The sequence below is a fragment of the Numenius arquata genome, chromosome 18, assembly GCF_964106895.1.
Source record: "Numenius arquata chromosome 18, bNumArq3.hap1.1, whole genome shotgun sequence".
NCBI classification, from domain to species: Eukaryota; Metazoa; Chordata; class Aves; order Charadriiformes; family Scolopacidae; genus Numenius; species Numenius arquata.
This window is the reverse complement of record NC_133593.1, coordinates 5,378,236-5,402,835: the sequence shown is the minus strand read 5'-3', so window position 1 is coordinate 5,402,835 and position 24,600 is coordinate 5,378,236. Positions and strand designations below refer to the sequence as shown.

Here is a 24,600-nt window from a genome sequence, read left to right as displayed (position 1 = left end):
ATAAATATTGTCTTTTGAAGTAAACAGCTGGCTAGTTAGTTAAAAAAATCAAAAAATAATTGTTGAAATGAATATTCCCAGGAGAGAGGTGATGGGGAGAATGCAGGAATTTTTTCTTTAGGTGAGAATTTGTTTAGTAAATTAAAAAAAAAAAAAAAAAGAAGGAAGGAAGAGAAAAAGGATCTCATCCATCAACCGAACAGCTCCAGCCCGTCATCTCTTTGCACCTTTGGGGCCAGGAGGTGGCTGCTGTCAGCTGGGTCACAGCTCCCTGCATCCCATCCTGGGGCAGACCATCCTGAAAGCAAAGGAGAAAAAAAGGAAGGAGGAGGTGGAAGAAGAAGAAAATGAAGAAGGAGAGAGGAAGGAAGAGAGGGAAGACCTCTAAGGAGACATGGTGGGGAGGGAATGGCTCGGGTTTCAGGAAGGCAGGCAGGAACACATCCTTAAATTGGGAGCTGGCAGAGCTGGGGCTACGCCTCAGGGGAAGGGAGAAGCTATTTCAGAGGATTTGGGCTTTTCAGCTCCTTCCCACCTCCCTCCTTGGCTTGCTGAGTGCCCACCTGGAGAGGAAGCCAGAAATAACCAGCTGGATGGAAATATATCTGCTGATGCCTGAGCCAGCACCAGGACATGACGGGAGGGGATGGTCCCAAGCCTCCTGCCCTGCCCAGGGAACTTGGGGACCTCTTGCTGGGGGACCCGCTCCTCCTGCAAACCATGGTCCTCCCTGTCTGTTCCTGGGCAAGAAATTGCCTTTAGAGGTCCTTTTTTTTTTCAGGATTTTTCCTGCCTGGCCACCCAAGGCAGCTCTGCTGAGGACATTGGAGAGACCTGCCACGTCCTTGCAAATCTCAGACAGCGGTGAGGGAGCTTCCCCCCGTACCCCAGGGCTGGAAACCTTTCCCATCCACCTCCATCACGCCATGTGCTGCACGTTCAGGTCGTCTCCTCCAGCTCCCAACTGGGGCATCTCTCTTTATTTTAAAAAGAAGTGTGTGTTTAACCATTTTTAACCATTATAGCCTTTTAACCATTTTAACCATCGTTGCAAATAAAGGCCTGACAGTGCGAAACTGGGGTCTCAGGCAATGGGAAAAGGACCCCCAAATGTACCGAATTTCCCAGACGTGTGAATTCTTAAGCTCCCCAGCAATTTTAGGAACCTGGCATGCTTTTGGCTTTGAACAAGCCGATCTTATGATCGACAGGATTCCTGCCCTCACTTTCACGGGGAGACAGCTCTTGCTGCTGGATTGCTCATTTGCTTCTTCACAAAACCCAGACCTTTAAATGCCCTTAAACGCCTGGGCTTCATGTTTTAACTCAGTACAAAGCAGGCTCTGGCTACAACTGTCGCTAACTGCACGGTTACCCATCTGCCATTACTTTCTTGTAGGGATTCAGTAATTAGCAATTAGGCATTTACTTTTTATTTCCCAGTAGCAGCAAAGTTCTAATTAGCCAGCTCGCAAATGCAAGTTTCAAAGGTGCCCTTTTATGTGTGTTTTGCCTAAACTTTGACAAACTCTCCTCTGTCCTGGTGAGCTGCCAGGGCCCACGGGCTGGAAATCATCAACTTCAGCATTGATCCTCACCCAGACTTCGAACACCAGGAACGTAAGCCTCCCTAAATACAGATGCACAGGGGTAAGGTCAGCAGCCCGACAATGCTCTCCACCCTGTCCATGATTTCTCAGGCCATTTGGGCAGCATCTCAGGTGACTTCCATGTCTACATCATTACTGCATGTACTTTGAGTGGCTTGGCAGTCTCAGGCTGTGGGGAAGAGAAAATACAGCCAGCCTTGTTCAAGGAGCAGCCACAACACAAGAAAGGCTAATTATAAAATTCCACAGGGCAGCAAGGCTGTTCTTTTGTTCACCAGGCAAAAAGAAAAGCTCTTTTTTTCCTTCTTGATGGTCCTGCTGCCTGGTCACTCAGGGACATCAGTGATGCTCATGGGAGAACGGCGTCTGGAGGGGTCAAGGCTCAGCAGGGCCATGCCCACGTCCGCTCGGCATCCACCACATGAGCAGCATCTGCCACAGCTTCCCACGGTGGCGAGGTGGATGGCATGTCACCAGATCAGCTCAGTCATGGGTGGAAGCTGGGGAAAACACATGGCTCACAAATCTGCAGAAACACAGAGCTTCCAGGAAAATAATGATTAAAAAAAAAAAAGTTTCCCTTTTCAATTAGTTGGGAAAATACAGAGAGGAGAGATAAACTCATTTGTTCGTACTATGCTATTGCCAGGAAATATGTTGGCAATTTAGAAGAAGGGCCTGGTGCAATATAAAAAAGCCATAAGCTAAACCAAAAGGCATCTTTGTTGCTGGCAGGGGGAAAGGACTGGGCTGAGCTGTTTCTCAAGACACCAGTTGCTGTTGTGAGCCATTAGCTGGCTTATAATGGATGATGAGTTTCCCCTGCTGATTGCTGAGCTAAATCACTGGGTATTTACTGGTTTCCTTCCCGCTGCTGCCTGCGCTTTGGGGAGCACTGGCATGAAGGATGCTGCACCTTCAGCAGGGATGGAGCTTCCCCTCCTTCCATGCTTTCCTCCACTCCTCCTACTGCTCCAGCAGATGGGACCCTGCGATGTGGGGTCCCAGGAGAGGAGCTCTCACACCCCAAACCAGCTGGTGTCCAGCAGCCTTAAGAGAAGGGAAAGATGTAAGTGCAGTACAAGAACATCTCGATTCCCCTGCCCTGATGTCGAGTCCTGCCTCGGTGCAGCTGGAGCTGTGGTCCTAGCACACCTCTGTGCTGTTTGGTAACCCAAGTGCTAATTTTTAGATATATTCTGGCAGCTGATAAGCACTGAAGGAAGGTCAGGGCTGGGGAAAGAGCAGTTGCAGCTCCTGGAGTGGCTCGGCATTGCCCTCAGCTGCAGCAAGCTGGAGCTCGGGGAGAGATATCCATCCCCTCCTCAGACAAAAACACCTTTGTTCCTGCCTGTAATCTGCTTCCTGACCAACGTGCTGCAGAAACCACCCCGGCCAGGTGAGAAAGAGCAGCCCAAGGACGCGGCGCTGACAGGCGGCTCTGCGGAGGGCAGCCAACCCGTGCCACGGGCTCCACGGGCATCCAGACCTGCGGAGAAGCAGGCACGGACCACAGGGTGAAAGAGGGGATGGGAAATGAGAAGCTGGGGATGGGAAACAGGGAGCTGGGTACCTCTGGTCACCCAGGTCGGTCACAGCAAAGGCATATGCTGTGGACCACTAACTTTAGGGTATGCCGGTAACTCCCTGCCTTTTCTGTGTCCCCTCTCTGGGGTGAAACCTCACCCTACACTGGGCTCCCGTCAGCAGGATCCTATGGACAACAGCCCCCTATACACCGCGTGCGCGCTGGGACTAGCACTCGGTGGCTTCTCTGCCCACATCTGCCAGCACCGGGCTATACAGGCAGCCCACTTCTGCTGGAGCGGTACTGGTATTAGATGGGACGGCTGCAGCCACGGCTTAAGCGCTTTTAAATAAAAGCCAGCTGGCTCGAACCGTGCCGACGCGTGTGATTGAGAAGTGGTGACCCACACGGGGACAGACAGACCGAGGAGACAGACAGAGGGGACATCGCTGCCTGCCAGTGCAGGAACCTGCATGGGATGGAGATGCTGTGTCCGAGCAGAATCATAGAGCAGTTTGGGTTGGAAAAGGGACCTTTAAATGTCCATCTAAGCCCAGGCCGATCCAGCCCCTCCGGAGGGCTGGATGGCGTTTTCGGCTGCCACACGGCTGAGTGTGCACTAGGTGGCACGCATTTTCAGGAAGAAACGCTGGGAAAGGGGCTGGGTTTGGGCAGAAAACAAAGCTCCGCCGGTGCCAGCCCCCGGGGACCTCCCTGCTCCAGGGGGGCAAAGCAATGGGCAAAGCGGGCACAAGGCAGAGCAGGGAGAGTACTGTCCCTAATTAGCACTAATGGCGAGGTGAGGACAGCCAGAGCAGGCTGAGGACACCGCCCAGAGGACTCGGCATCAGCGATTTACCTGGCTGGGTTTTGCAAAGGCGGGGATGGAGTGAGACTTTTCACCAGGGTCTGCAGTGACAGGACAAGAGGTAGGGGGTTTAAGATGAAACAGGGTAAATTTAAGTTGGATGTAAGGGGAATATGTTTTACAATAAGGGTGGTGAAGTACGGGAGCTGGTTTCCCAGAGAAGCTGTGGATGCCTCATCATTAGAAGTGTTCAAGGTCAGGTTGGATGGGGCTTGGAGCAACCTGATCTGGTGGAAGATGTCCCTGGCCATGACTAGGGGTTGGAATAGATTGTCTTCAAAGGTCCCTTCCAACCCAACCCATTCATGATTCTGTGATTTCCCTGGAGAAGGCAGGCAGTGGGGCACAGGGAGGTCAGCAGAGCTCACAGAGCATCTCCCACCACCAGCAGGGACCAGGCACATGTCCCCTTCAGCAGCCAAGGTCACCCAGTAAGAGCGGGACGGCTGTAACAGATCCCATCTCTGCTTTGTCTAATCGGTCCCTGGCAGGGACCAGCAGCAGCTGCTGCAGAGGAAAACGAAATGAAATTTCACCTATTATCCTCTGCCTGCAGAGGAATTTCTTCCTAATTCCTGTCACTTCAGGTTTGTCTGCTCAGGGAAATTAATCTGAAATCAAGTGGGCTGTGAATTCAGAGTGCCGCAGTGATCCCGGCGTGGCTTGGACAGACAGTTTCCTAAGTGGCCAGGCTATTCCCCAGAGCACGAGGCTAACCCCGGCAATTTAACAGCGCCTCAAGCATCAGGTTTTCTATACGTTAGTGCAGGATGTGGAGTCAAAAACACACGAGATGGAGCAGCCACAGGGAAATTAATTTGACAGCCTTCCAGCCTCGCCGCAAGAAAAGAATCAGGGAGAAGACAAATATTTGGCTAGTTACCCCGGCGTGCGGGATGGCTCAGACAGAAGATGATCCCGTGTCGGAGGACTCGCTGCGTCGCATCCTGATTTGGGGAGCATGCAGAGGAGGTTGTTTCAGTGTGTGAGTGCGGGAAATAAGGGATCCAGCTGAAAAAAAAAAAGCGTAAGGGGCTGTGTTAAACTCTGTGGATCGTTGGGGTAAAAATCATATCAAATATCATATCAAATATTTTTGCAGGCAGTGAGGACTATGAGGTCTGCACCTCTGTAAATAGTAGACAAGGTCTGCAGGGAGAGCTGGACACTGAGTTCATCTTTCAAGCCCAGAGAGCATTGAGCATCTTTGCAGCCACCCTCACAAAAAATATTTGAAGGACTTTGTGCAGCGAGGTCTGATGGTTTCGGCTGTTCATCAAGCCCAGGATTCACATTGTTTGTTTGTGGTGTCTTGGCTCTGCTAACCCCTTCCAGGGTGTTGGACCACCATGGCCTACAGCTGTGACTTGGACAAGTTGGGGAGAAGTATGAGAAAAAGGTGACTGAGGTCCAAGAAAGCGCTCGCATTGCTGAGATGAGATACCTTAACCATCTGCCGTGCCTTGCAGAGCCTTCCACGTACCCTGGTGCAGAACGTCCTACCAGATCAGCTCATGAATCCCCACTCAAAAATAAATAATAAAATATAACAACAATAATAAAAAGAAAATAAATCCAATGCACTTCTAGCTTCTTCCCACAGCTCAGCCAACCCCTGGGTGGTTTATCCCTGTCGTACAGCCCTTCCCTTCTCCCGGTAACTACACCCAGTGCACCTCTGCTCTTCCACCGCCCTGTAGACACCTTGCAGCCCTGATCTGTAACACGCTTCTGACCCTGTAGCATCATCCGGAGCCCTCACCCAGCTTCCCTCATCAGCCAGAGCTCCCTGCTCCTCACTTGCAGCATCTCTTCATCTTCCAGCCATGCTGCCAGGCTCAATATAATCTATTCTTCACCATCCTTCATTCTCTCCGAAACCTTTTCCTTTTCAGGATCAGAGGATATTTAATGCCTGTCCACCTGTGCAACCACACGGATCAGAATCTGCTTCCAGCACGGCTTTATAAAGTGTACCTCTCTATTTTTCAGGCTCATGTGTATCGAGGTAGAAAGGAAAAAAAATCTTCGGTTCCTTATTACAGCCACGGGAGACAGGAATTCTGAACACCGGAGTTGTAAATGTGAAACTCACTGCTTAAACAGACACATTACAAGCAGGCTATCAATCACATTTGGCAATTATTAGTACTTTGCGAGTATTTTGAACTCAAGTACGTGACAGTCTCATCCATCCTGGAACAGAGAAATCCATGGGCATTTGCATACGAGGCTGAACTGCAGGGAGATACAGCTCCGGAGGATTTTTACTGCAGCCGCAATGGTTGTGTGCTCGGCGCTATACATTTTCTGTAAGAAGAAAACTGACCCTACATAAGCTCTGTAAAGAAGAGTCCTGTGTGTTTAACCCAGAAAGCAGAGTTTTATAATATCCCTCCCTATAATAGCCCTCCACGCCTATGGCATAAGGTGGTTCTACGTGGTATTTTTGCTGTGATTATTGACCCCAAGCATAATGTACTGTATTTTTATAAGCCTTTTAGAGCACCCCTGGAGGAGGTGTATCCCGGCACGTCGCAGGTGAACCAGAGCTGCTGGATGTAAAGTCCGGGGTAGTTTAAAGCCATTTGATAAGGGCTGGTGAGTGCTTCCTGATTTTGAAATGTCTTGGGGGTGGTTTTGCCTTCTGCTGCTGAAGCACCCACCAAGGGAAAAACCCAGGTGGGGTCTGACCTCCCTCTGATACAGCGTCAAGAAGTAATTCACGTGCCTGCAGGGTGCTCCAGAATTAACGTAATCTCTAAATAAACACATACGTCCCGCAAGGGGTCTAAAGAAGGTGCAGCAGGCGGCTGGAAGGAAGCAGTGCTCTATTGTTGGAGATATCTGCTGCACAGATGCATTATACTTAACGATCCTCCTCCCCGTGCTCAAACAACGAACACGGCAGTAATCTGCAGGGGGGTTGTTTCTGATTTACATGAATGTAAATGAAACCGAAAATAACTCTCCTCAAGGCCGTAGCTGAGCAGATGATCAATCCCCGGCTGAGTCTGGCTCCCAGTGGCCACAGCCCCCCCAGGACTCACAGGCCACCTTCAAGGGGATGAGTCAGTGACTAGAAAGCAGCTCCCACAGAGGACAACCAGAGGCATTAAGCTTCATTAGAGGCCGCACCTCTAACGAGACATGGGTGTCATGGGCTCTGCTGGACCACGAGGATAGAGGTAGCGACACCAGGAGTCTACAGATGTCTAAGGTTTCTCTAAAAGGAGCAAATTCTGTATCCTGGACCCAAGATGTTGCAGAACCAGTGGCAAGAGGAGACCCCCATTGCCAGCTGTCCCAGGGAAGCCCACTTAACCCTTCAGCACCCCCCCAGCACCCCTCCGTCCTACCTCCCTATCACCCCCCATCCCACACTCACCCCCCCATCCTGCACCCTCATCCCCCCATCACATCCCTCCATCCCACCCCCCTATCACTCCCCATCACGCCCCCACCCCATACCCTCACCCACCATCACCTCCTCACCCCCCCATCCCATTCCCCTATCACTTTCCATCACTCCCTCGCCCCCCCATCCCATATCCTCATTGCCCCATCACACCCCCCATCACCCCTATCCAACCCCCTCATCACCCCCCCACCACATACCCCCCCATCACACCCCCCCATCACCCTCCATCACACCTCCCCATCACCTCCCCATCACACATCCCACTCCCTCACCACCACCACCCCCCCTCCACCACACACCCCCCCATCACCTCCTCACCACCCCATCCCATTCCCCTACCACTTTCCATCACACTTTCACCCCCCCATCCCATACCCTCACCCACCTATCGCTCCCTCGCCCCCTCATCCCATACCCTCACCCCCCCATCCCATGCCCTCACCCCCCATCACCTCCTCACCACCCCATCCCATTCCCCTATCACTTTCCATCACTCCCTCGCCCCCCCATCCCATATCCTCATCGCCCCATCACACCCCCCATCACCCCTATCCAACCCCCTCATCGCCCCCCCACCTCACACCCCCCATCACCCTCCATCACACCCCCCCATCACCCCCTCGTTACCCCCCATCACACCTCCCCATCACCCCCATCCCACTCCCTCACCACCACCACCCCCCCTCCACCACACCCCCCCATCACCTCCTCACCCCCCCATCCCATACCCTCATACCCTCATCGTACCCCTCATCACCCCCCCATCACCCCCCCCCTCCCTTCTCCTCCCCACCCCGCCCCGCCCTCCCCGCTCCCCGCCGGCCCCGCCCCCCGCACTACATCCCCCAGCCGCCCGCGCGGGCGCACGCGCGGTGTCTCCCGCCGCCGCGGGCCGGGAAGCGGCCGCCGCCGGGACTCGGGGTGAGGGGCGCGGGGGGACGGGGACGAGAGAGGGCAGCGCCGCGCCCCGCCGGGGACAGAGGCGGGGGTGGGGGGGGGCGCGAACAGCTCCGGCACCCCCTTCCCGCGGGCGGGGGGGAGGGGGGGGAACAGGGCCGTCCGTCCAGGGGCCTCCCCGGAGCCGTCGCGGCTGCGAGAGATCGGTTGGTACCGACGCGCGGCCGCCGCGGGCCCACCCGCCCCTTCTCGGGCCGCTTCAGCCCGGCCGGGAACCGGGACTTCCCCTGCGGGCCCGGGGTGCAGGGCCCCGCGCCCCGGGGAGGCCGTTAACCCGCTCAGCCGGGGGGAGCAGGGCGCGGGTCCCCCTGCAACAGGCCCCGGGCCCTCCTTTGCACCCGGGGGGGGACCGGTGCCACCCGGACAAACCCCCCCCGGCGGCTGCGGGGCCCAGGGCGGGCCCGTGAGAGGGTCCTACCCCGGTATAACCGGGTGTTGCAAGCGGAGGGGGTGTGTGCCTTGCTATGGGGGGGCTGTCGGTGCTTCCAGGGTGGGCTTGAGCTCTCTGACGGGCCCGGGCCGGGCTGGACCCCGGCGACAGGCTCCCCTGGGCAGGACTTGCCCTTGCTTTTCCCGGCAGTCGGGCTGGAAGCAGGGGAAGAGCCCTCCTGGTGCTACTCAGAGCTTTCGGGAAGCTGGAGGAGCCCTACAGGTCTTGCCAGGTTTGTGCTCCCACAAGTAAGGGGTCTCCCCAGGAGTAAATAATCCGCTCTGGTGCCCGGGAGGGCCCTGGAGCGAGCGAGCAGGGTGCTGGGGTTGACCCTGTCTTCAGGTGTACCTGCCCTCCTCTCCCTGCCTCAGCTTTCCGAGTCGTTCCTGCCTGAAGTGAGCCTCTGCCCAGCTGGTAGGCAAACGCTTTGTTCCGCTTCACTTGCGGTCTTTATTTTCTCCTCCGAAGGGGACTCTCTCGAAGCTTGTTTTGGATGGAAGGAGTCCAGGTTTGGAGCAGTCGGGTTTTATTTCTTCTGCTTTTTTGACTGTCAGCTCAGCCGCCTTGTGCCGCGGGGACCAGCAAAGGCTGGGAGAAGGCAGGGCTGTGGAGGGCAGATCGATCTGCGTGGCTGGAGTTATTACTGTGACCTCCTCTCTATTCCCTTGCTCTTTTTTTACTCCCAGGTTGCTTCAAGCTGCGTGCCAGCCGGTAGGGAAGGAGGTGGTTAGATAGGAGTTACCTGGAAAGAGCTCCAAACCCTGTTTCATCTCTGCATTCGCAGTTCGGGTTGTGCTGGGCCCAGGAGTGCAGATCAGAAGGTGTGGAGGGTTGCGGGGGGGGGGGGGGGGGTCCTGTCTGGGTGATTTGGGGTCAGGGTGGCACAGGGCACCTGTAACTCTGCTTCAGTCATGCGCCCTGCTCAGGGTCACAGGCTGATTACAGCCCCGCTGCCTCCCGGCGTGTTACGTGCTCTCCTAATCCCTGTGTAATCTTCTCCTCGGGCTCCTTGTCCCTTCCAGTCCCATCTCTCACGCGGTGTTTGTGACACTTAACAAATCCCGTCTGGGCACCCTCTGTTCTGAGCAACCTGCTGAATACTCTCTGTTTATGCGGTGATTTTTATTTTTCTAACACAGGGCTCCTGAGGCCCTTTCTTTTCCAGGTACAGGCTAGCGTATCATTTAAACTTTTATTGCTGCTGGCAATTTCAGTTCAGAAACTTAAAAAGGGACTTGGCATTTTTAGAAATCATCTCAGAACCATGAATTTCAAGATCCCGCATTTGAAGCGAAAGAAAATTCTGCTTTCTGGAAGTAGAACAGGTTTGAGAATTAAACATGTTTTTCAAATGCTTTAATTCCCACCTGCCCCTCCCCAGCTTTCTCACCACCATTTGCCGGAGCTCGAGGAGCAGGGAGCGAATCTGCTGGGAAACACAACCGAAACGCACCCAGTTCTTTTCCTGTCCAAGTCCCTGATTAAAGCCATGTGGGCAGACGTTTCGGAGGCTGGTGCTGAGGCGCAAAGATCCAACGGAACAAATGCAAATTCAGGATCTGAGTCTGTGTTACGAATTACCTCCTAAGGAGAGGGCAGTTGGCTGGAATGTTTAAGTTTGCACTTCAAGCAGTCGGGGTTTTGTCTTCATTTGGGGCAAGGCGGCCTGTAGGATTTCTCATTGGAGCCAGGGCTAGCTTTTAGGGATTGGTATGACTTTGGGCTTTTAAGGCTTTTTTTTAAAGCTCAAGGTGAAGTGTTGTGATCCACGGGATTTTAGCAAAGACGTGTAGTTACTCTCCAGGCTGCCAGTCTCCCCGGGACAGAGAGAGCATGGGGGAGCAGCATCTAAACTGGTTCTGCTAGCATCCAAAATGCAGTGCTGGTAAAATGGGATGTGTAATGCATCCCGAGCCACAGCCAGCCGTCTCCGTACAGCTCTGTTTGCTGCCTGCCCCAAACCCTTTCTGCCTCAGTTTAACACACACGGCAGCACAAGGGGGTAGGCTGAAAGCTGTATGAGCAGCTCTGGTATTGAATTTCTCAGCTCTCAGTATTTGTGTGCCGCTGGATTCACGGAGAGGGGAAAGGAACTGCAACTTCAGGCCTTTCCTTTCTCTTGTTTGCCTTGAAATTTTGGCTTACTGAAGCTCTCCCGCATTCCTCCCTTCCCAATCCCTGCAAACAGCTGCTGGCTCAGGCGGCGCTCAGCAGCGAGAGCTGGCAGGAGGCTGGACTACGCCTCTTGCTCCTCCTTTGGTCCAGCAGTCCCAGCACAGGATATATTTTTCCGTTCAGATGGGGAAGCGAATGTCGGAGCACGCGACGCTCGCGTGCAGCCAGTCCGGGTATCTTTGCCTGTGGTCCAGGGTTCAAAGCATCGCTGCCATCCGAGGGGGCGAGCAGTAGGCTTTTGTCACCCGGCTGTTGTCCACCAGTGTCCCAGAGAGTGCGAGGTGGCACGTCAAGGCGGTGGCTTTTTTCCTGGGGTGCCCTATTTCTTTTTTTTTTTTTTTTTAACATTTTTTTTTCCATTTCCTGCTGCTGTGTTTCAAAAAGGAAGGAAAAAGAATCGCCGACTCCCTCCAAACAGCCTCCCCTCTGCTTGTGGCTGTAGGATGTGCAGATGAATATTTGGTAACAACAATTTTTTTTGGGGAAAAAAGGTGTTGGTTCTCTGTTTGGGATTCAAAGCACCTAACGCGGGTGGGTAGGGCAGAAAACCCTGCAGCCCTGCTTTGGCTCACGCTGGTCCAAGCCGAGCATGGACATGCAGGTGGTCCCTGAGGAGGAGATGTGTTGGTGTGAAACCTGCCATAAAAAGAGCTGGCAGAGTCAGGTGTCGGGTTCGATACCTCAAGTTTTAATTTGCTGTTTTGAGCAGTAAAACAACAGTCCTTTGTGTATTAGGGGAGAACGAATTACGTCAGAAAGACCGGTTGCAGAGACCAGGGTCTTCTGTTGGCGATCTAGAGTGATTTGTCGCCAACACCGGTTGAGCTGGGGGTGTTTTGTAAAAATATCGGAGCAGCTCATAAACTAATTTACAATGAATTCCTGGAGAAAGTGTTGCTTTCCTCTTATAAATGCAGACATGTGGGCGTGTCTGTTCTTCGCTGGCTCTTTTTTTTCTATTTCTTTTTTAAGTTTGCAAGCCACACAAGCATGATGGATGGGACGCTCCATGGCGCGTGGGATCTTCCCCCATCCGGCAGGGATGTCACTCTCCGCGCAGATGGCATCCTCCGGTGGAAACCACCCACTGCTGCTCTGCCTCTTGGGAGACGTGAACTTTTCCATTTGACGGGAAGGAAGCTCATAGCTCCCTGCTGATTGCTAGGAGTTAAGCGAGCAATCAATTATGCGAGGCCTTAGGAGGGAGAAGGCGACTTTATTTTAAAACAATATGAATTTTGCTCATTTGCAGTCACACCCACCTGCTCACAAGCACCAGCATGGGGATCTCCAAGTGGTCTGTCTGGCCTTCAGACACCAACATATGTGTGTCCAGATGGTCTGGACAGGATTCCTTGCAATGACACAGCAGACAAGGAATGCCAAATATCAGACCTCTGGTGTCTTTTGGACAGCTTGATGACCACATGATGGCTTTAGGTCTGCTTTTATACATTTCTTGGGGGCTAAGTGTGGTGATCTTTTGTCTCTGTGAGGAACTCCATGACTTAGGATTTATTCACTGGTATTCGTGTCTTTATCTGGATGCCTTAAGACTCCTACCCCATCCTCTGTTCTTCCCCATTACTTAATCATTACTTAATGGCTTGAGTCTCTGCCTCGAGTCTTTCTTGATGCAGATTGTCCCTTGGTTCAAGATGTTCCTTCTTTTCCAACCTGAGAAGCTGTAGCTAGGTGTGGTATGATCTTGAAGACCTGCTAAATCAGTCCCCTTAGCACAGGCTGTTTATTGTGCCCTGTGTTCCTCTTTCCATACTTCTTCCCATCCATTCTTTGTTCGGATCATGCTCAACGTATTTATGACTGTGATTGGCAGACTGTGCATAAAGAATTGTCTTCTGGCTTTGTGTTTGTGTATAACGCTGCAGAGAAGGAATCGAGGGGCTGATTCTGGATCAAAACTGAGAGGTCAGAAGCCCGAATGGAGCTGATGATGTAGCCCTGGAGCTCAGATCAGTGAGAAGATTTTGGGAACCACTTGTGTAACCAAGTCATTCCTGTGGACAAGAGCTTGGGGAGCTCCTGCTCACAAGCTGGCAGCTCATGTCGAGGTGGTCAGAGCATAACGCTGCCAGGAGTGGTGATGAGCATGGGCGAGGAGGGATGCGGAGTGGCCACTTGCCTTGGCACGCTCCTGGCTAGTGAGCATCTGAACTCAGGTCAGGGCTTGCAGATCAGCAGTGGCTCTGGGCTGGGCTGATTTTGTACAGATTTGCAATGACTCAGGTGGTGTTTGGTGCCACAAACCATAGGAAGCAGAGCCTCCCCCAAGAATTTTTGCTCTAAATTAGCAAGAAAAGTTGCTAGCATTGGCAGGGAGTGGGGGGTGGTACCTCATTTGCCCTAAACCAGAGGGTTTTGAGACCAGTCCACTTCTCTGTAGTCTCATGAACGCATAGCGAGCATCTTCTATGAAAGGCTGAGCTTGTTTCCCTCTCTTAAATGGCTTGTGTGGTTGCAGGGTGGGGTGGATTTGGGGCATCGTTCTCAGCTCTGTGTGCTCTCTTTATTTCTTGCTGCAGGTCCCCCAGAAGAAAATGGTGTAAGTCCAGCTGGTGGAGCTGCCACTTCCAATCGCGGCGTGCCCAGACCTCAGGGAAGAACATGGCAGCAGCTCAGGGAGCAGGAAGCAGTTCAGCCGGGCCATCCGGACTCCCCGGATCTGCCCCGGGGCACAGCAGCAACTCCACAGCAGTGGCGGTGTGGGAATGGCAGGATGAATTTGGCAGGTGGAGGCCGTACCGAGGGAACGTCTGCAGCTACATTGAACAGGTTTTTCAGGCCTCTCAGCAGAAGGGCCAGCGTTCAGGGTCAGGGCTTGTCAGCAGCATCCCTCTGGGGCACGTGGATCCTGTCTTGGCCCCCTATGTCATCGACATCCCAAGCTTGACGCAATTCCGGCAGGATACAGGTAAGGAACCTTCCCTGCCCCTGCTGGGGTTTTGATGAGGCTGTTTGTGAGCTTGGAGATAAGTGGGGCCTCGTGCTGTGTAGGAGAGCCCTACAAAGCTCTGCTGCTGGGCAGTTCTGTGAGAGGTGGCATGTCTGCTTCTCTCCTGATGCTGTCTGCTGCCCAGTGTATTAGCACGTGAGAAAATCAATGTTGGCTGGCGTGAGTCTGCGGGTCTGGGTGCAGGCAGGCAGTGGTGATCTCTCACAGAGCCTTATCATGGGACCTCTGGAGCTCAGAGCTTGTGAGCCAGAACCCTCAGAGCTAGAAACTTTCTTCCTACCCCCACCCACATCCATTCAAGACCACTCGCATAAAAAGGCCTTTTTTTCACGCTTCAAACCTTCCCGTTTGGATCCCTTGTTCCCTCTGCAACTGGAGTGCCAGCTGCTTTACCTTGGCATGCCGCCCTGCGCAAGCTGCTTTGCGAAAGCCTGCAGCCCCCGCAGAACGCCGTCATGCTGCAGCAGAATATTCCCCGCACTTGTGCTATAGGAGGCTGGCTTGCTTCCTCCCGGGGAGGAAAGGGCAGGCTGGGCTTAATAGCAGGATTGAAACTTAATTTTCATTTTCATCTCCTCTCTCTTGGGGTCACTGAGGCTACCAGCTCAGAATCTGCTGAAATGACTCCTACCCTCTTTTGCTCCAGATGTGCTGAGCAGCTGTGGCTTAGAAAGGGGGCAGGGGTGGAATGCATGCTCTTCATCCCTGGAAAATCCAGGGAGATCCCAGATTACACACCCCAAATGAATGGCTATTTTGGAAAGTTCTCTGTGTATCAGTTTCCCCTTTGCCAACAACTCTCCCATCACCCCAGAACGCTGTTAAGCATCACCCCAAGCTTTAGAGATGGGCAGTGCACTGGTTTCTTGCCAACTGAAGCAATAAGAGAGCAATATCTTGAATCAACTGCCAAATTGGGCACGTCCTACAGGAAAGGGAAGTGGTTGGAGCAAATGTGAGTGGTCATCACAGCTGCATCCGTGTTTTTATTCTGACTCGGTGACCTTAGGATTAGTTTTTCTAGCAGTATCCTGGGCGAGGATGTTTCTTAGCTGGATGCTTTGGCTGGTCTGCTCAGCGTGGCCTGTTTGAGCACCTGGAAGCCCTGCTGAGGCTGTGGCTTCAAGCATGGACCACCAGAGCTGGCACCAGTGACTGTTTCTTGTTTTCTTCATGCCTAATTTGTGGAGGAACCTTCCAGCCTCTTGCCCTTTCAGCCGGCCCTGGGCTGTCCCTTGTCAGGAAATGGCCCAGTTTGGTGAGGGCAAGCAGAGTGCCTGTGGCAGGGTGGAAGATGTGTCCCAGTGTGAATGGGACATCCTTCTCCACAAGTAGAGCTGTCTCACTGCGAAGGTCTTGTATCTCTTTATACCCTTGCGAAAGATCTCAAAGCACCTGGCAAATATTGTCCATCGTGGGATGGTTTGGAATTGGTCATCTTTGGGGGACAGCCCGATGCAATTTTGGAAATGATGTTGGCTGACGTGATCTCATCTTTCCTTGGACGAGATCTGTGGTTAATAACAAAACTTCATGGCTCTCCCGCAGTGTTTCCCACCGATTCCAAGGGCTGCTGATCAGAGTGGCCGGGTTTGTGAGCCTCCCTCCACAGGTGCCTGTGTGCTCTGCAGTGTGACTACTGGAAACACTCTCATATCCCCTTTCAGTGGCTCAGTTCTAAGCAAAGATTTTTCTCTCTGTGGGGCTCTGCCTTAAACGTGAACCTTTCTGAGCGAGCAGCCAGCTGACCTTTGTCATGTGCTGGAGAAAAGAATCTCTGCAGGAAACATCCCCATGAAAAATCTTTAAACAGAGCAAAAAATAGGCTGTTGTATTCTGCTCATTAGCTATTAGACAGACAAATAAGCTCTTCAAAGGAAGCCAGGGAGAATAACAGGAAGCCAGTGTTAACGGGACCAGCATCCCCACCAACAGGCAATGACAGCTGTGCAGGGGGATCTTGTGGGCAGGATTAGCCGTGGGTTTCAGCTGCTGGTGGAGGCAGATTAGCTGGGAGCGAATGCAAGGGAGCAGCAGGAGTTTGTCCTCTCGCCACAGCTGTTTGCCCACCCTGGAGAGGAATGCCAGTTTCCCTGCCAGCCTGGAGGAAGGGAGACATTTTCCAAGTGCGTGGCTTTGGTCTTGCTATTGACTCCTAAAAGCTCTTCTCCCAGCTGCTGTTTGGGGGTGTTAAAAACACAGGTTGCTTACAAATTCCTCAAGTCCTCTCTGCTTCTTTTAGCTTCTGACCTGCCAATGGAACAGAGGCAGGCTTGGTAATAACCCTCTGAGATGTGTCCCACTGGGCTTTCTGACACCTTGCTTTACCTGTGGTAATCCCCTTTCTCCTGAGTGCAGGGAACCTGCTCCCATCACTAATTGTAGTGCATTTCTCACCATCTCACTTCCAGCCCAGTCTCATCCCCAGTCCTGCTTTTAGGGGGGGTCATCCATGATGTTATCCACCTCTTGAGGCAATCGGTTTGTGTTCCTAAAACTTGGCAGGGCTTGCTGGATAGGAGCAGTCGTTGCTAGAGTTTGCTTTTAGCTGTTTCATCTGCTTTCCCGTGGAAGACATTGATTACTGTCTGGGGAAGGCCACCTTGGTTCTGCTGACCCCTTCTGCCCTGACTTATGCCAGGGGAAGGTCTTTTCCCACAAGAATCCCCCACGGAGCAACATCCTGGGGCAGTTCTCTGCAGGCTTTAGGTGCAAATGCTACTTTTACCTGTGGTCCTGGAGCTTAGTGTCATAACTCTCATGACCTCTTAGGAGGCTTTATTTTATTTTTTTTTTTCCTCTTGCTGCTGTTGTCTGAACTCCTGTGTCTTAATGACTCGCTGCACCCCTCTTCACCCCCACCTGCCTGCATCCCCAGACTTGCTTGCCCCACAGCGTTTCCTGCTCCTCGTTCTCAGTGCTGAGCGCTGCTGAGGATTTTCCCAGCGGCAGCGGTTTTGACCCTGCTGTACGAACCCGTTTTTGCAGAGGTTGCAAAGCTTTCTGTCCTGTTGTGTGGCTTTACTTCCCTCTCATTAGGCTTTTTCTTTTTTTAAGAAAGGAATAAAGTTACCAGGAGTGAAGTCACCCTAGAGAGCCAGGCTTCCAGGGGATTTCAAGCTCCTGCTGTTGCTGTCGAGCGACCATGCAAGAGCAGCGTCTCTGCTTTCATTTCTCACCCTTTGTCTGAACAGCTGCTCTCTCCAGTTTCCAAATTACTTCATTGGCTTCTCCTCTCTAGTCTTGCTATGTTGCCCAGCAGTCAAGAGCCTGGAGAAGCTGACCCTGTCCGACCGCTCTCCAAAGTCCTTGTGGGACTTCACCCACTCCCTCAAGAGCAAAATTGTCCAGACCCTTGTGAGTGAAGTGGGTGTTTAGCCCCTTGAGCGCTCCTGCAAAGCGCTTCCTGATGGTGTCCTGTCTCTATAGTTACTCTGTTGTCAAGGCTGTGGGAGTTGGATTTTTTTAAACAGATCTGTGCCTCAGCCTGATTTTTTTTTTTTTTTTTTTTTTTTTTTAAGTCAGGGAGGCATATTTGATCGCTGTGCCTTTGTGCTTGGGTGTGTCTGTCTCTGCATCCTCTCTCCTTCCCTCCTTTCCCACCCTTCCTCCCAGCAGCTTTTGAACCTGTTGCCAGCCTGCAATCAGATTTGGCAGAGGGACGGGGATCTCAGGGGTGCTGCCTTTCTCTAAGCTTCACGAGCAAACCCAGCCCTGTCGGGGAAGAGAAAGTCTGTTAGCTGAGGGAGAGGTGAAGAAGGCCACCCTGATGTAGACACTGCAGATCTGTGCAAAAACGAGTTCCTAAGACCAGATCCGTGTTACTTCTCTGCTCACAAAATGATTTTATTTATTAATTTTCCCCCCTTTCCCCATGCAGGGACAATGCGAGCGGTCCGCAGGCACCTCTTCCCCGGGGACTCTGCTGCTGGGCAGGGCATTGTCTGGGAGTGGCAGAATGATGAAGGCGGGTGGTCTCCCTACGAGATGAACGTCTGCATCTTCTTGGAGGAAGCCCGTGCCACGAACCACCAGCGAGTAGATCTGGGACCCATGGGCTACAACTACGAAGTTGACTTTGTGGCTCAAGTCCAGACCAACAAGACCACGAGGTTCCGCCGCAGCGTTCAGAGGCGCCTGGACGCCCCGTACCCGGTGACGGCCTCCCCGGCCCCTCTTCACACGGGGGCAGCTTGTTCTTGCCAGCAGTGCTGGCTAAACAGTGGGACTGGTCCCATCACCACGCGCTACCGCCACTCCATGATAAACTTTCCCAACTCTTCCGCTACTCATCAGGTTTCCGGTAGGACAGCATCAGTTAGTTCTTCCAGTGTCGGCTTCGTGCCCTATAACAAACCGACTTTGTCTGGAGCAAGGTCAACAGCAAGACTCAATGCACAGAGCACCTTGGCTTTGCCTCAAGCTGGGGGCCCCAGCACAGGACTGTCTGCATCTAACGGAGTCAGGTATAGACCCTAATTCACCTTTAAATACTGTGCATGTGTCTGAGACCTGCCGTGCTCAGGTCTTCATTATCTGGGACCTTCTCTGTCCCAGAGGATTTTACAAGGGTCTTCTCCCTAAGAGGGGAGAGAGGTTTGTGCCTTTGTGTCCAGTACTGTGGATGAAAAGGCTTCTTCTCTGCTTTCCCCTTCTTTTCTCCCCCTCGAAATATAGTCCCTGTCTACTGGTCTCCCTGAACCGCTGGAGGAAGCAGTCAGGTTGAGATTATGCAGGTTTGAGAAAAATAATGGTGAATGATCGTATTCCAGGTTACACTTAAAATCAACTTTGAGAGGGACTGAGTGAATGAAAAGGGGACTTGTGAACGCTTTTATTTAATTCAAAGTATGCAGTAAACATAGAGTGGAAAACAGCTCTGTGTTCAAAGCTCTGCTCCTTCAAGGAGGGATGACAAGACTCTCTGTGTGTGGCTGAGAGCTACTGGTGCCTCCAACAAAATCAGGAAGTCCATGTTGGACATTAAGGTGAACAAGCAGAAAAAACCCACAACCCTAAGATATAGATTTGATCAAAGATTATTATTTTTTTTTAATCCATTGTGCAGATGATTAGAAAACCAAATCAGTAATTTACTTTCCCCTTCCTTTGATACCTTGAACCTTATTGATCCCTCTCCATCTGAGATCGATGGGGTGACACTAGCAATTCGAGTGGTGTCCAGGCTATTCATCAGGCTAAATGCTGATGCAGAGCAGAGATGCCACTGGATATCCACAGCAGACATTCATTTTGCATGTGCTGAGGTGCTGTGGGGCTTCACTGGTACGGTGTTGGAGGATGGAAGCACAAGCAGGTCTGTAAGTGATTTAAAATCCAGCTAAGCCTCGCCTCGTGAGGGTTTCACCATGTCCTTTTCCTTTGTCTTTCTTCAGTGACCCTCTCCTGGCTGAGTGCTCAGGGCGGGCTCCGGCTCTCTGGAGGAAGCTGATTCATTTGAAGGACTGGCAGTTGTTGCAGTGCTAGCTGAGGTCTAGCTTTCCTCAATTCTTTGAGCTGTCACCCCTCAAATGCTCCAGCTTGTGTGGATGGGTCACCTGTGCTGGCTACTGATCCATTTTGACCATTTTCCACTTTCTTCTCTGGCAGGGCTGAAACTGGTGTGCAGGATTTCAGTTCTCATTAGTGGGTGGCTGGAGCCAAAGAAGGGCTGTGTTTGCACCTTACTGGTGTGGGAGGAAGGGCTTCACTTCTCTTCAGGTCTTTCGGCTGTTGCCAGTTAAATGAAAAGCAGAGTCCCATGGTCTGACAGCTTGGCTCCTCTCCACTGTGTGGGCTCCTGGACCAAGCCCTGGTCAATTGTCCCCCCTTGGGCTGGAGCGGGGCTGCAGCACTGGGCTCCAGCAGGGATTTTTGGGGCTGGGGGGACATCAGTGTCACCCTTACAAAGTGGGACACTTCTCTCTGTGTTCTTATGGGATGGCCTCTGTGAAGCCTGGATGCCCAAACTAAGCCAGATCGCCACTAATCAGCTTTTAGGGTCTTAGCTCTTTCTGTGCGCAAGCCTTTGCTAGCAGAGCTCTTTGCGCCCTGTCTCTGATAATACTTGCACCGAGTATCTTCCAGCGTTAAACTGAGGACCAAGCGAGGGCTGTCTGACTGCTCCCTCTGTTTGTAGATGGCTGGAAGTGTACAGAACAATGTATGCATTCCACTGTAAATAATCCAGGTGCTGAACCGCCATGTGAACACCCGAGAAACCAAAGGGGGACTTGCCAGGGCTGATCTACCTGTCCATGCTACCCTGAGTGAATAGAGATAAGACATCTAGAAGGGTGTTGAAAGCACATTCTAATCGCATGAGGCACAGGGGTTTGAGGTTTATTTTGAATCTTGTTTGTCTTTTAAGTGAGGTGGTGAATCTTGAGATATTTTCTGTAGTGTTATATCAGGACTTTCCCTCTTCAGGGTCATCTGAGTGAAATGACTTGCCGCATCCTGTTCTTCTTTCTCACGGTCCTTTTCTGGTGCTTTCTTTGCACCTGGTGTTTTTTCATGGCGTCTTAAGCATCCACACTACTTCTCTGTTCCAGTCACCTTCAGACCTCAGTACTGCCTGCAGGAGCCCCCAGTAAGGCTCTTGCTATCTCCTGGAGAAGCTGCAAAATCCCCCCCCTCTCGCAGGAGCCGCTGGTCAGTGCGTGGGGCTGCTGGGCTGCCTGGAGCCCCCATCCTTCCCCAGAGCCTCAGTGTGTTTGCAAAGTGACTCTCGGGGTGGGAAGATTAAAAACGAAGAGCCAAATGCTGCAGCAGTTGCCCCACAAGCCTGCCTGGAGCCCATCAGGGTCTGGGTATGTTGTGTGCTATTGATGGGGGGACAGGCTGCCCTGAAAGGAGGGGAGGATGGGGGAGAGGTGTTCAGAGATGGGTGGCACAGGCTCCTTACCATGAACTGAGCCCACAGCACAGGCAATGCTGACTGGGAGGAGAGGAACAGCCAGGAGGAGACCTGGAGGTGCCCAGCCAGCCAGGGAGGACATTGTTGTGTCACCCTCCTTGCCTGGGTCTCAGGAGCTGCCGGGGCAGCTCTCGGGCTGGTTAAACCCTCCAACAGGCGAGTGCTGGGTTAATGCAGCAGCCCTCTGGGGCTGGCATATGCCCCTCTGCTCCCCACTCAGCTGCTCCAACTCGGTCCCTTCTCAAGCACTGCTAAAGGTGGCTTTTGTGGCAGGAGCATCTGGTCCCCTCCATGTTGGCCAGCCTGGGGACAGCAGCAGAGGGCAGAGCTCTCCCGGAGACTGGGACTGCTGCAGTACTGGTGGTGGCGTTGGCCATGGATGAGCAATGCCATGGCTCGTCAAGGTCTGGCAGTTGCAGCCTATTTTTCAGCTCAGCTGCTCGTGGTGTGCAAGGGGTGAGGTGGCTGAGATCTTGGCCATAACCCCTGGCCAAGCCAGCCTTTCTGGGGGGGATGTGAAGGGATCCTACAGTTAAATAAAGATTTAACCTGGGGACAGCAGAACGTGCGATACAGGGAAGGCTCTTGAGACTCTTGAAAGGGAGCGTGCGGGTGCTTTCAGACTTGTGTGACAGGCACCCTCTGCTCAAACCCTGCACCCCCCGCTGGGAGACTTGGTCCCGGTTCTCCTGCCTGTCTGTCCCAAATGGGGTGCGAGTGTGCCCTGAGCATTGGTGCCCTGCCTGGGCTTGCCGTGGTGAGTGAGACATGAACCCTTGGCAGAACCCAAGCCTGGCCTAAATGTGGGGATGCTGCTGGGTTGCAGGACTTGTCAGGGAGGTGGCTCTGCAGGCAGGATGTCAGGAGCTGTCTTTATCTCTACAACTCCCTTTTTGTTCATCAACACTGGTGTTCTCCACTGGACTTATCTGTGGAAGCCATACCCCGCTGTGGGAGCATGTGTGGATCGCAGATGGAGCCCATGGCTGTGCGCTGAGCCCAGAGGGAGACAGCAGCTGAGGACTCACCCAAATGGACCCCAGAGAAAGGCAGAACAAAGATGCGCGTTGGTGGCTCTTCATGGATGACGGATGATGTCTGGATCTCCAGTCCTCTGGGATTAGTTTTGCCAGGGATGCTCTCTCTCCTCCCTGCCAGCCAGCCAGATGCATGCAGGGGGGCAACCTCTGTCTTCCAGTACAGTGCTGTATGTGAAAGGGACTTTTTCAGCCCCAGGGGACAGCTTGAGATGGCTTTTCCCCTGTCACCCCTGTGCTGGGTTTGAGTTGGAAATTGCTCCTGGCTGGGTGGGTGTAATTGCTCCTGGCTGGGGTTACAGTCTCAGGCTCGTGAAACCCATGTTCTGTCAGAAAATACTCTAATTTCTGTGAATTAGGGGAAACCTGAGTAGCAAACTCTAACAATGTGTTTCATTTAATTCCTAAGTCCTGAACATTCCTGGGTTATTTTATCCCCTCAGTTCCCCATCTTCTCCCCTCGGCTGGGCTTGACATGGTGGTTGGTTCCCCTTCCCCACATCACCAAATAGTGCAGCCTTTGTGAAGGTGAAGATGAAGCACTAATTATCCTGCACTAATTATCCTGCCAAGGGTTTCTGTCTGCATCCAGCGTGCAGCATTGCTCTTAGCTCTGACATGCAATTCCTGTGCTGGCCCATGCTCAGAGACCGAAGGGAAGGGAGCAGTGGGCTGCAGTGGATCCTCTGGTGTCTAATAAAGGTTGTGTTGTGTTCACCCCGCAGCCTTTGGCTCCGAAGCAGCCCTGGAGGATTACTTGCTTTTACAAAACTGCTTATCTTCACAAAGCTTGCAGGGATGACCTAGCTCCTGCCTCTCGGAGCTGAGCTGCAACTGGCAGAAGGGCTCAAAAGCTATTAGGGAGAGAGTGAAAGACGGTGCAGTTGTGTACACCCAGTTTCTTTAGGAAACACAGCTAAAAATGGCAGCACTGAAGCAGACCTCTCTCCTGCAGGGCTGAGAAAGTGGTGTAGTTCATCCTGGAAAGCTGCCTAACTCCCTGTGTGGTTGTGACAGTTATTTCTAATAGGCAGGCGGGAATAGCCCCCAGAACGGGCTGTGAGGAGTCTGGCATGCCTGGGCTTTTGTGGCATTGGCAGTGATTAAAGATGTTTCCTGCTTGCTGCGGATGCGGGTGTGAGAGAGGGTGGAGCTCAGGCACTTCAAAATGCAGGTTTAATTTCCCCATGCTCTCAAGAGGGTCAAAGTCACTGGAAAACCCGGAGAGGAGTGCCAAGGCTTAAATAGATGCTAATATCCTCGGCTCTGCTGCTAATGTATTAAATACATGTGGGCAAGTTATTTTGAGATTCTGTGATTCTGATTCTTGGTGCGTTAGTTTCCTCCCGTGTATTAAACGCAGTTAATGAATCCGGCCTCTCTCACAGATGGCACTGAAGTCTGTAGATGGAATGTGCCATGACAAGGGTCATATCCTTGTATCGGTGCCATTAACCAGGTCTGTGAAGTCGGGGTCACCTCCCAGGGCTCCTGGCATCATTCTTCCCACCCCGTGTGGCAAAGCATCCATCCCTGGGACAAGAGCTACCCTCTTCCCCGCCCTGTGCTGGCTAATTACAGAGGAGGGCACTCCTGAAACATGGTAAGAAGAGCCCTGCTTGTAATATGAGCAAGTAAAGCTGCAGGAAGCAATAATCTTCTGGGGGATATATTAATTACTGCCCCAGCCAGGAAGATCCCTACTGTAGCTCTGCTAGCCCCTCTGAGCTTATGCAGCTTTGGGATACCAGGAAATGTTGAGAGAATTCAGGCACTGATTTTGAGGTATTGCAAGCACAGCCTCAACGTTCCACTGGGAGTCAAAGGCACTGGCTGGTTAGAAATCTCCTCTGTGGGAGGAGCAGCGGGAGCAGGTTTCTCGGTGCATCCCTCTCATCTCTCTGCACTACAGAGCTTGCTCTAGCGCTGATGGTCTCCGGATCCCCCTTACCCCAGACCCCCCCCCCAGCCTGCCTACTTCAAATTTTCTCCTAACCGAGCCTGCCTTGAGTAGCGGGACCTCACCCCAGCTCTCCCAAGAAGCCAGTGCTGGTGTGACGATACTGTAGCTTGAGGCTGAGCTGATAGACTAAATACGTCCATTCCTGCTGCTTGCGAGCCTGCTCTCTGAGTCGAGGCACAGCCTGTGTTATACTACAGTACCAATATCCTTCCTTGTTATCTCTTTCCTTTCCTTCTCCAAAAAAAAACCCCACTTCTGACCTGGGGTAGGCTCTGAGTAAGTGTTTCTGCACTTTTTTTGGCGTGGCGACACTTCCTCCCATGCACCGTGGCTGCAAATCTACCCAGACAAGTGTTGTGGCAGCGCGTACCTCAGAGCAGCGTGGATTTCCCTTGATTTCATCAGCCTTAGGTCTGGGCTTTCTGCAGATGTAAAAGAAATCACGGTGCGTGGCAGCCCCACGGTGTCGAGCGGATGGGTCAGCACATCCTATGACGTTGTTAGCCGAGATGCCGCTACCTGAATGTTAGCCCGTGTGAAATAAGAAGTATTTGGTTTCTCCACTATCACACCAGTTGGCTTAAAGCCTCCAGCGGTCAAAGCTGACACACTCTGCCTTTACACCAGGAGCGCAGCTGATCGGCGACTGTCTCCTGGCTGGTGGGTAGTGATTTATCTGCAGTGCACTCACAGCTTCCAAAACTTGATTGCTTGCAAA

General features: G+C 52.6%; 1 protein-coding gene across 2 annotated transcripts in view; it reads left to right on the top strand.

The window, feature by feature from the left end:
* The first annotated feature begins 13,538 nt into the window (after positions 1 to 13,538).
* The window catches only part of DTX2 (deltex E3 ubiquitin ligase 2), a 31,665-nt gene continuing 20,603 nt past the window's right edge, over positions 13,539 to 24,600 (top strand). The window contains exons 1-2 of one of the 2 annotated variants that reach the window (XM_074160552.1): positions 13,539 to 13,921; positions 17,844 to 18,429. In XM_074160552.1, coding sequence (XP_074016653.1) covers positions 13,615 to 13,921; positions 17,844 to 18,429 — 893 coding nt within the window. In that variant the 5' untranslated portion in view covers positions 13,539 to 13,614. The remainder of the gene's footprint in view (positions 13,922 to 17,843; positions 18,430 to 24,600) is intronic. The other variant, XM_074160551.1, reaches the window with a different exon arrangement.